This window comes from Sinocyclocheilus anshuiensis, unplaced genomic scaffold (assembly GCF_001515605.1).
Source record: "Sinocyclocheilus anshuiensis isolate Anshui unplaced genomic scaffold, SAMN03320099.WGS_v1.1 scaffold1015, whole genome shotgun sequence".
Lineage (NCBI taxonomy): Eukaryota > Metazoa > Chordata > Actinopteri > Cypriniformes > Cyprinidae > Sinocyclocheilus > Sinocyclocheilus anshuiensis.
Window position 1 is genome coordinate 1,691,138 of NW_015546029.1, and position 10,923 is coordinate 1,702,060.

General features: G+C 38.2%; 1 protein-coding gene across 4 annotated transcripts in view; it reads right to left on the reverse strand.

Moving 5' to 3' along the window:
- Positions 1-652: 652 nt before the first annotated feature.
- LOC107698745 (protein phosphatase 1B-like) overlaps positions 653-10,923 on the reverse strand; it is a 41,568-nt gene continuing 31,297 nt past the window's right edge. For 3 of the 4 annotated variants that reach the window (XM_016499848.1, XM_016499846.1, XM_016499847.1), the window contains exons 2-6: positions 8,592-9,461; positions 8,368-8,485; positions 6,996-7,107; positions 6,684-6,741; positions 653-1,931 (exon numbers count right to left, since the gene is read on the reverse strand). In XM_016499848.1, the coding sequence (XP_016355334.1) occupies positions 1,902-1,931; positions 6,684-6,741; positions 6,996-7,107; positions 8,368-8,485; positions 8,592-9,446 (1,173 nt within the window). In that variant the 5' untranslated portion in view covers positions 9,447-9,461 and the 3' untranslated portion in view covers positions 653-1,901. Of the gene's footprint in view, positions 1,932-6,683; positions 6,742-6,991; positions 7,108-8,367; positions 8,486-8,591; positions 9,462-10,923 lie in introns of those variants that run through there. The other variant, XM_016499849.1, reaches the window with a different exon arrangement.

Sequence of the window (10,923 nt, forward strand, 5' to 3'; positions counted from 1 at the left end):
ATAGGTCTGGAACTAAATAAAATCCAAATTAAACAAATAAACCAAAACTTGTTCTGCGATTTTTAAAACAGGCTTTCATGATACCCTATATAGCATAGCACTTAATTAACCATAATGCATTTTTAGCCTAGGCCTGAGGTGGCATGGCCACATACCACCCAGTCTGCTCACTGACCATAGGATGCATATCGCGCACAAAACTTGAAAGCACTTTCTCAGTCTGATAAGTAACCTACGACACTTTTTTTTTATCGCTTGACAAAGTCAAGTTTATAAGGGCCAAGGTTGATACAATGAGTGCTTTAAATAATCACTACATTTGCCAACTTTTGCTGGAGTAGAGACATCAAATCTTTGAAACACTCTCAGGTTTGTTAGTGCCACTTAACAGTACAAGTAGATCAGCACTGTATATTCAGCTTTGTTTATCAGAAATACAGATCACAACATCTATACATATATTTTTTTGTGTTTTATGGCCAAACTTTCACTAAGAGTACCATCATTTGAAATAATTTCTGTCTATTATTGCACTATCACCTCCTAAAATGCACACAAAAACAAATCAACCTGCAGGCTGGTTGCTTTATGTTCAGTCAGACAGTTTCTTCCCGTCCAGGCCTTTTCCAATGTGATTAAACATGAGCAAGACTGCTTTTTCCTGAATCTTTATTGTTCTGCTCAACATCACCTTTCAGGTTCTGAGGCAAATACTGTAGTCCACGGACTGCTGAAAATATATGAGCAAAACCAACATTACACTTGCATGATGAATCTGAAAATATTCTGTGAATTCATCACAAAGCTAGTATTTTTATGATCAGTTAACCAAAACAAAAAACACTACTTCACAATATACTCTGAGGGGAAAAAAAAGAAGAAAGGCAGGCTGCTGTAAGTTCAGATCTGCATTGTGAAAGTGAGGGCTGATAAAGAGAGAAGACAGAGAATAATAATACAAAGGGGGAGCTGAGAAAAGCTGCATGGCTTACTGGGTACTTAAAATCACCACAGTTCTTGGGTGGCTGGTTTACACAAGTACATAAACAAATCTCAGTGTGTCTAAAGTAATTCATACAATGTGGCACGCTCATCGGTCACCACCAACACAACTCTATTGCTTCACACGTTAAGCCACAAAGAACGTCAAACTTGAGAAAAATAAAATATGTATATATGAATTTATATATATTTATCTCTATATATTCTATATTCTCTGAAACAACAGGATTAAAAAGCTTTCGACAACCAATCAAGTGATAACCTGCAAAATTAAGCAGTCGAGTCCGAGGTTCTACCTAAAGGTCAGTCAATGCACATGACGAGGGAGGAAAGGTGCAAAAGGCCGACAAGCTTCAATCATTTCCACGCAGGTTATGTAGTAATGAAGCAATTCTTTAAAACATGATCCACACACATTCATCAGTCAAATATATCCTCAATTAAAGCCAGTGATGATCCATAAACCCATACCAGGGGCTGCAGTGGTCTTATGTAGCCAAGTTTATCAACTGTATCCTGGTCTCAGGGCATCTGGCGTTAGCAAACCTCACTCGAATTCACAGCCGACTTGAAAAGGCACCACAGCACAACATCCTCGGTTTCAAAATGAACACCCCACAGCCACCACAAAAAAGTGAAAAAAAACATTTTTTTTTTTTTTTATTGTATGATGCGTATTTTGTTATTGTTGTGTTTAAGTTTGTTTTTAAAACTGGAACTCCATTCTTTCCCTCATATATTAGAATTAAAGCATGTTTGTAATGCTTTTGGTTGTACTGTGTTTCCATTGTGTTGTGACTCTTGAAAGACTGTCCGTTGAATCTCTTGGTTTCACTGGAACAAAAGAAACGCGACTAATGTCTTGTGTAGAAGAGGTGCTCTTTCCTCAGGTGGGACGACTACCACGGGTCCTCAAGGTCAGCACCACTCTGCAGAGAAAGACCACAAAGAGAAGACCATCAGCAGGCGAAGGCATTAGTCTTTGACACAAATTAAATTATTAAATACACTACTGGTCAAATGTTTGTGGTTTGATTTTTTTTAAATAAATTAATGCAAGGATTTTTTATTAATCAAGGATGCATTAATTGTTTAAAAGAGACGGGTAACAACAATGTTACAAATGATTTCTATCTCAAATAAATGCTGTTATTTTAAACTTTCAATTCATCAAACAATCATTAATATACATATATTACATTATATATATATATATATATAGAGCAGCACAACTGTTTCAACATTAATAATAAGAAGAATTTTTCTTGAGCAGCAAATCAGCATATTAACATGATTTCTAAAGGATCATTGGCTGCTGAAATGTAATAAATTACATTTTAAATACATTAAAATAGAAAACAGTTATTTTAAATTGTAATATTTCACAATATTACGGTTTTTGTTGTATTTTTGATCAAATAAATGCAGCCTTAATAAATGCATACTTGTGAGGAAAAAAAAACTCTAAACTTGGACCAAATAGAGTATGATTATTTAAAATAGGTTAAATCCTTTTTATTAAAATATACACTGAATGTTTCAGGATGTACAAACAATTATTCAGCAAAGTATAAGTTCTCTCAACTGAATATCTGAATGTCTATCAAGTCCTAAACTTTTAAACTACAAATTAATGTACACATTTAAAAGAACCAAATTTTAATTTCACAATTGCCCCCAACCTCCTGTTGAAAGAAAAAAGTATCACAAAAAGCACTTGGACAGTGAGAAAACTTATTACAATTGTCCCTGGTCTCCCATGCTCCATTACAGCTAACCATTACAGTGATTACTCAACCTTGAAACCAGAATTGTGCAGTTCTTGTTTCTTTGTCTAATATTTTATTTGCAGCAGTAAAACTGTGATTTAATCATTTCTTCACTCAAGATCAAAGAATTAACTGTTGTACAAGGCACAGACACGATTCAGAGAAGGAAAGGCAATGGGATAATCGGATTGTGCATTTTTTATTTTTTGTTTTTTTCCCCCCTCTTCTATCATGTTATTTTCTACTCACTTCCCAGCAGCCAAAGTTACACATCTGTATCACAGAGAAAAAATATGCATGTGCAAAGCATCAACATGAAAGACTGTGGAAAATTGATCCAGGCCCTTGTAAAATGGCTGATTAGAGATTAGAGAGTAATATTTTTGGTCCCTAATATGATTACTTTTCAAGGACACATCCAAGTAAGCCATTTCTTGACATAGAACATACAAGTGCAAGTCATCTGCATTTATTGACAGTAACACTGTTCCTTTGGTAATGTAAAACACAAATAAAGAAGTGAATTATCTACAGGGCGTGAATATTTAACAGGTAGAGTATACAATATAACTATACTTTGACAGTTTGGTCACACTGCAAACCAGCCACAAACCAGCAACTAATTAAATGGAAAATTCACACTACGGATGCATTCATAAGATCAGTACATATGGGCTAGATTAGGTGATTTTCCACCACAATGTTCAAACAAACTCAAGTCACTCTTTCTGCAGAAAACATTAGTATCAATTAGTAATCAACTTACCAAATGAAACAGCTGGGCTGCATTAATCAAAGGGTGAACACATACATCATTAGTTCTATTAATGTGCCTCAGTTAGGGATGTGCGGGTCTAGTCGACTAGTCGACTAAACGGTACAGCTCCTACTAGTCGACACTGAAAACAATAGTCGATTACATGACCATCATTCGTAACTGTAAAGGGCCTACTTTTATTCGTGTGCACTCACAATATCAACAATACGTTGTGCTTTTATAAAATAAAGAAATCAAACATGATGCGCTTGCCGTCTCGTCTTGAACAGGAGCGCTTACAAAAATGAACCGAAACTCACCCGCGTCTTAACTATGACGTGAAAATTGTCCCGAAGCCCAGCCCGAGGGGCGTAAAAAAGTCGAAATGCAAGGCTCTAGTTCAGGCAAAAGGAAACCCATACTATGCAGCAATCAACCTTAATTGCAGAAATGTGGCAAAACATCTCTCTGGAGAGAACCTCTGATTATTAAACTCGAAAGTGCTTTCCATATTTGGATCAACAGGCTACATTTGTGAACGCACATTTTCTGCAAAGTCGCGCTTGCGTGCGCATTTTACAGACTGGAACTTACAATCGCAACTTCATTGTGCTGTTACTCCTTTCGAGCCGAATTTCACAAAATTGGTCAGCTCCCAACAGCATCAGGTGTTTTATTAATGGGGAGTACAATTATTTATTTCAATGAATGTAATCGATTAGATATCATAATATTTAGGCTATAATAGGCTATTATAATTCTGGTTGGTTCGTATTGGTGACGTATACACAAAGTATGTTTTTAAAAGCTGTTTTAATGCTATCTCTTGATAAACCTTCCTACTGTTTTTGACTTGTTTTAATATGTTGGCTAACGTTATATATGAAGATGAAGAATTCTGTCAGGCTATTGATTGATTTTCCATTGTTCTGCATTTCCCCGGCAGATTTGAATAAATACGTTTTTTTTTAACGACCGCCAAAAATGAAATGATGATAACGCGAGGCAAGTGTGCGGCAAGCGGAATTCATTGAGGGATTTGACAGTGTGATTCATAGATTAAGTATTTCAAATATAGGCTATTATATATGCTACTCGCACGCACAGAGGTTTTTTTTTCTTACCATCTTTTGGGGGTTTCTTGCTTTTAGACTAGTCGACTAGTCGGATACAAAACTTTCGTTTAAACGACAGTAAAATTAGTCGTCGCGCACATCCCTAGCCTCAATATGTTTGTTCTTGATACGAATACCATCCTTGCTTTATACATTTGATCAAGAATATTGTAGTCAATTACAGCAGATATATAACTGCAAACTGTTCATCTTGCTGTAAAAAAACCGGTTATGGTACCATAAAAAAATGAGGGGTGGACAGTGTATAACGCTTACTACACACTGTCACTGGTTATCACTGAGAAACACAAGGATCTAGTCTACTCATCTCAACAAGCCAACAAAACATCACTCACTGACACTGATGAGGCCTAGGAATGTCAAAAGCACCAAGTTGATACTAAAAATTAAATAATATAAATGCTGTCAAACAGAACTGGTTTTATGTTAATAAAATTAATCAAACCACAATGCTGACAGGGAAAAAAAACGTTCTTCATTAGTTTCTTTATTAATGTTAACTTGAATAATTACTTGGAAATACTAGACTTTCTTTGAGCTATACTTGAAAGTGACCATACTATTTAAAAGTTTGGGGTTGAGAAGACATTGTAATGTCTTATACTCACCAAAGCTAAGATTATTTGATAAAAAATACACTAAAAACAGCAATATTGTGAAGTATTATTACAATTTAAATAAACTTTTCTATTTTAATATATTTTAAAATGTCTGTCTTTCAGCAGCCACTACTCCAGTCACATGATCCTTCAGAAATCATTCTAATATGCTGATCTGCTGCTCAATAAACTTTTATGATTATTATCATTGTTGAAAACAGTTTTGCTTAATATTTGTGGAAACTGTGATTCAAGTTCACAAAAACTGCATTTATTTGAAATAGAAAACTTTTGTAACATTATAAATGTCTTTACTGTGTCATTAAATTACAAAAATAATAAAAGTATAAAAGTAATGAAAGCATAATTTCTTAAAAAAAAAACATCTTACTGACCCCAAACATTTTAAAGGTAGTGCACATTCCTTTGTTTCAGTTAAATTTGTTAATATATTACGTTTTTTTTTTTTTATTATTTTACTTTAATTAGATTTTACTTTGGTATCAAAAGTGGTATCAAGAATCCTGAAATCTCTGCCACTGATATTGACTACTGACATTTTGGTATCGTGACAACCCTAATGAGGAGAGTCCAAGAGCATAGAGAACACAATCTCTCTCTCTCTCTCTCTCTCTCACACACATACCAAATATCTCTTGGATGTCCAATAGGGGAGAGGGGAACACTTGGATCAAAACTCCAGCTTTGTCCAACTGGTGTCCAGACCAACACATGAGAATGTGTCACACTAATTAAACATACAAAGCTAAGTGACGCATTCTTCTGAGGTGTTTGCCTCACACACACAAACGTTCATGTTCATAGGTACAACAACAGGACAGGTAACCAAATGCAGGCTTTAGTTCAGTTTCGCCAGATCACACATTGAGCAGTGGCATCATCATCATGAGACATGGCTGAAGAGTTCATGATAGCATAAAAAGCTAATAAAATAACATGCTTGTGTGCTCACTAATCAAGTCTGATTGGTCATGCTTACAGGCTGATAGATCTCAGTTCAACACCTTGATGGGATGTATTAGGAGTGTTTGTGATGTGGTGATCTCAACCGCTGTGCTTTGGGGCAGAGGATCATTTGAATGAGCTCATTACACCTGTGATTTGAGCAGGATGTTTTACTATCAGCAGTAAATAAATGAGCGAAGTGTGGGATGGAGAAAGCAAACACACGGGAGAGAGAAAGTAACACTAAGTGATTCGCAGTTGATGGATGTTAATACCAGGTATAAATGGGTAGAGTGAGCGAGGCGCAGAACAAGGCTACGTCTCATGATGAGATGAGTCCAATAGGTCAAGGGGAAGTTAACATTTAATGGTAAGACCAGGGGCTGGCATGTACTGCTGTCATCACACCAGGAGGTTCTAGACCTTTAAAAAGCAAGACTCTATTCATACTCACACCATCCTCTTCTCTTTGGGGGTTCAACCGGTTGTACACTGCTTCAATAACACTGTGCCTGTAAAGAAAGACAACAGCCAACATATTAGAAAAATACAATTTTTGGGTGAACTGGTGTACAGGGTGTAGAGGTTATAGATCAAGATTCAAGCTGGACAAGATGGATTCTGGGTCAAGTCTATTTGGGACTAAACCAGCAAACTTTGTTAGCATTCCAGATCCTTAAATATTAGACTCGCTACCCTGTGTCCCATAAACGAGTTTGTGCAGGTGTAAACCTCTGTGTGGTTTGTAACCATGATATTTACTTACTTGCTGGCAAGGCCGCCCCCTGGTGGGAGATTGGGGATGCTTTCTTGGGACAGGCTGCTCATGACGTGTGCCAGCTCAGGCACACCTTCTTCCCCTGCTTTCTCAATGAGCTCTGATTAGGAAACCGAAAGGATAAACCACAGGTTAAAACTTGCTAAATATGTATTTGACTACTCCATTTAATGGAACACTACAATGTATGCAGGACAACTTGGTGAATATGTGAACTACTGTATGTGTATGAAGAAATGAGCAATGCATTATGGATACTAGTGTAGAGCATTGGTGTCACCTGGTATTATATTAAAAAAGAGAAATGGGAGATAAAGACTTAAAAAAGAAAAAAAACAACAGACACTGAGAGACAAGAGTGAGACTCTAGAAGAAAAGCCTGTGGCCCAGTTGGGCTGCTCTGGGCCTGTTGCCAGTTAGATGTTCAGCCAGCACATTCCTACCCAGAGCAGCAGTGCCGACGACTCCCTCAGGCCCTCTCAGCACCCAACCAAACATTACAACAACGTTAAATGAACCTTTTCTCAAAGTTCAAGGCCAAGAGTTTACATAACCCCTAAACCCCCACAAAACCAACAACCACTTGCCAGAATATGTCCAATGTACAATACAGCAAGGAAAGGCCAATGGGAAAAAAGTAAAAAGAAACGGTGTCAGGCTATTGAGAGATATTATAATAGGAAGAGAGAAAGATTAAAGGGGGTGGAGACAGGATAGCATGTTTAAGGCCAGAGAAGAAAAGGTGTGGGGGGAAGGGGACATTTTAATAAAATGCTTATTTTCTGAAATCGATTCAATAATTCTTTTTGAATGATTTGTTTTTGAATTTGACTACACTGGTTGCACTGTGTGTTTGTTTCTCCGTAAATGCTTGCAGCAAATCAAAAGAAAAAGGTTTCCTGTCATTAGATTTGGATTGAGCATTGCTGCAGGAAAGTGGTGCAGAAAACACTGATACAGGCAATATTTTGTATAAATTATAAAAGCATTATCTTTTAAAAAAGTGCCCAAACTACGCAGAGCGAGTTTAATAGAGCAGAATCAATATCAGTTTGTTGATTAAATTGATATTTTATCCAGCTCTGATATTAAATATAAAGATAACACTAGTAATTTAAGTAATCTTATTTTTTATTTGACTACTATTTTCAATACATTGAATAATTGTTACTGCTGACAGATACCAAAACAACGATGAACACCATCTTTATCACTTTATTTGTGTCTTTATTCAATTGTTTTTATTTGTTCTATTGCATGTAAGAATGTTGGTATAATTTCATCAGATGTATGAATCCTAATCCTATGGTGGACTAACTAGGCATCATGTGGCGGGCCAATGAGCTCTTCTATTCCTCACCTTCCACACGTGACTCAAGGTACTTGTCCAACTCAGCATCTCTCTTTAACGCCTCCTCTGACACCTGGGGTGCATTTGGCAAACAGACTAATACAATACTCATATTATCTCGACTTCCCTGAAGGAGAAAAAGAAAGAAGAAAAAAAGGAAATAATCTCACCTGAGGATAAAACATTCATGCCAAGTAAAAAGCTGTCATACAAGTGAGAGTAAGGAACTGTACCTTATGTAGACCGGTATCTACAACCTCATTGCACACTCTCTCCAGGTCATCTGTCACCTCGAGCCTCGATCGCACAAAGGCACACAGCTCCTCGTTGCTCATCACATCCCAAATACCGTCACACGCCAGCACCACAAATTCATCCTCCGCATCTGACCGAGCAATTTCGAATACTTCAGGCTCCGGTGACACGAGCTGCTCTGTGGGGCCCTTGCCCTCTACACACTTGTAGTCATAGTCACCCAGTGCTCGGGATACAGCCAGCGATCCGTTAACCCTCTGGATCATCACAGAGCCACCTGCATTCTGTATACGCTCCTTCTCCCGTGGGTCGCAGGGCTTATGGTCCAGCGTGGAGAAGCAGACGTGCGCATTGCGGCAGAGAAGGGCCCGCGAGTCCCCGCAGTTAATGAAGTACAGATGTTCTGGAGAGAGCAGCACAGCCACCGCGGTGGAGCCACTGCGGTCCATGCCGTTTCGCAGGTCTGTGAAGCTGCGCATGTGTTCATCAATCCTCAGGAAGCCGGCGCGGATACCCCTCTTCACCGCTTCTATGGCTGGTGTCTCGGGTGCCGGAGTTCCAGCCTTCCGCAGTTCATCTGCTGACCCCGCAGCGACGATATGTTCCAACAGGTGTTTGGAACTGTAGTTAGCAACACGCGAGCCGGCATGCCCGTCATAGACGGCGAAGAAGGACCAGTCGTCCAGGCCATGTGGCAGGCCTACGACTGCAGTGTGCGCATCCTCCATCTCCACCCTCCATCCCTGCATGCTGCTGAGGCCAAAATGCAGGCCGTTCCCTTCCCCGTGCGCATTGTATTTCTCTGTTTTGGGCTTATCTAAAAACGCCCCCATGGCTCAGGCCACCGTCTGCAGAGACAGAGAAAAAACCATAGTAGGTACACAAGACACATTGAAAAATATGAAAAATACATGGAAAGTGGGTTTACAGCACAAAAGAAACACAAACATCTTTTAAAAGCTTCATATATATGTGTGATCGATGAAGCTTAAATGCATAAGCTAACATTAAGCATCCCCTCACACTCCATCAACGCTGTAAAGGCACACACCAAGAGCTGCTTCAGACATGAAGATTAGAATTAGAGGGGGAAAAAAACAGCACATATGGTCCAAAAACACCCACTGCGGAGTGAACACAAATGTGGAAGGTTTAGTCTTAGTGCTCAATAGACAGATTTCTATTAACAACAAACTTTGAGTGAAATAAACATGTAGAGATTCTTGGCCCTTAAGCCACAGAGTGGGCGTAGCTTCTGAAAATCAACAAACTGCAGCCCAGATAATCCAATTGCCTGTGTACGGCTGCTTTACTGCTATAGCAGCATATCCTGCACTGCTATTCAAGCATTAGCCACAGAAAAATACCCAGATGGAGCGCAACGGAGGATTTGGTTTACAAACTAGTAAAAGACCGCTTCTTAAACCAGAGAAGGTGAACATGTTGGTGTTCTTGTGGAAAAAAACATGCAAGTCCTGTCAGCGACAGCCAGTTTAGTTTTACTTTTCTTTTTGTTTTCGTTTTGAAAAGCTTATCTTTGCTGTTTACCTCGCGTTACGCTAGGGAGGCTTTCCTTATTTTATTATTATTATTTATTTGATTCCTCAGTGTTTGTTAAACATTTGTAATTTATTAGTCGATATATACAGCATGTGATGTATCCTATGCCATGCCTCGTCTTATTCGTTTTTGTTAATAAAGGTTATGTAAGCTAGTTTGTCATTGTAGCCTACTGTTTTATTGTTGTCGTGCTTTTTAATTAGGAATAACAATAAATCCATCAAAAGTGAAAGGTGTAGATATAAGCAAAACAGACACTTATCTTTTCTTGTAAAACGTGACACCAAGATCGCGAATTTGAAAGTGAAAGCGCACGAAAAGAGAAATTTCTGTTCACAAAATTTAAATCACAAATAATACTGATGAAAAAGAACGGGTTGAATGTTGAACACTTTTGTTACCATATAACTATAAACTATGATAAAAGTTCATCAGCATGCATTGATTAATCAAATGCTGTAGCAAAAAAAAAAAAAAATTGACAAAATTATGTGCTTGTGCGACCAACTAAGAAAGTTAGTCGCAAAAGAGCGACAAGTGGGAAGAATGAGTCTAGAGACCTGATATACAGTATGTGCAATATTTGAACCGAGCCCTCACTAACTGAGTTTAATGCCACAGTTATGTTAGAACGCATCTCATTTTTGTTTCTGTGGCGGCGCGTTGGGCTCGTCATGGGGCGCGCGGTCCGGAGCGCTGTATGACTGATGTATCGGTTTAATTTAAATTTACTCCAAATATATGAACTTA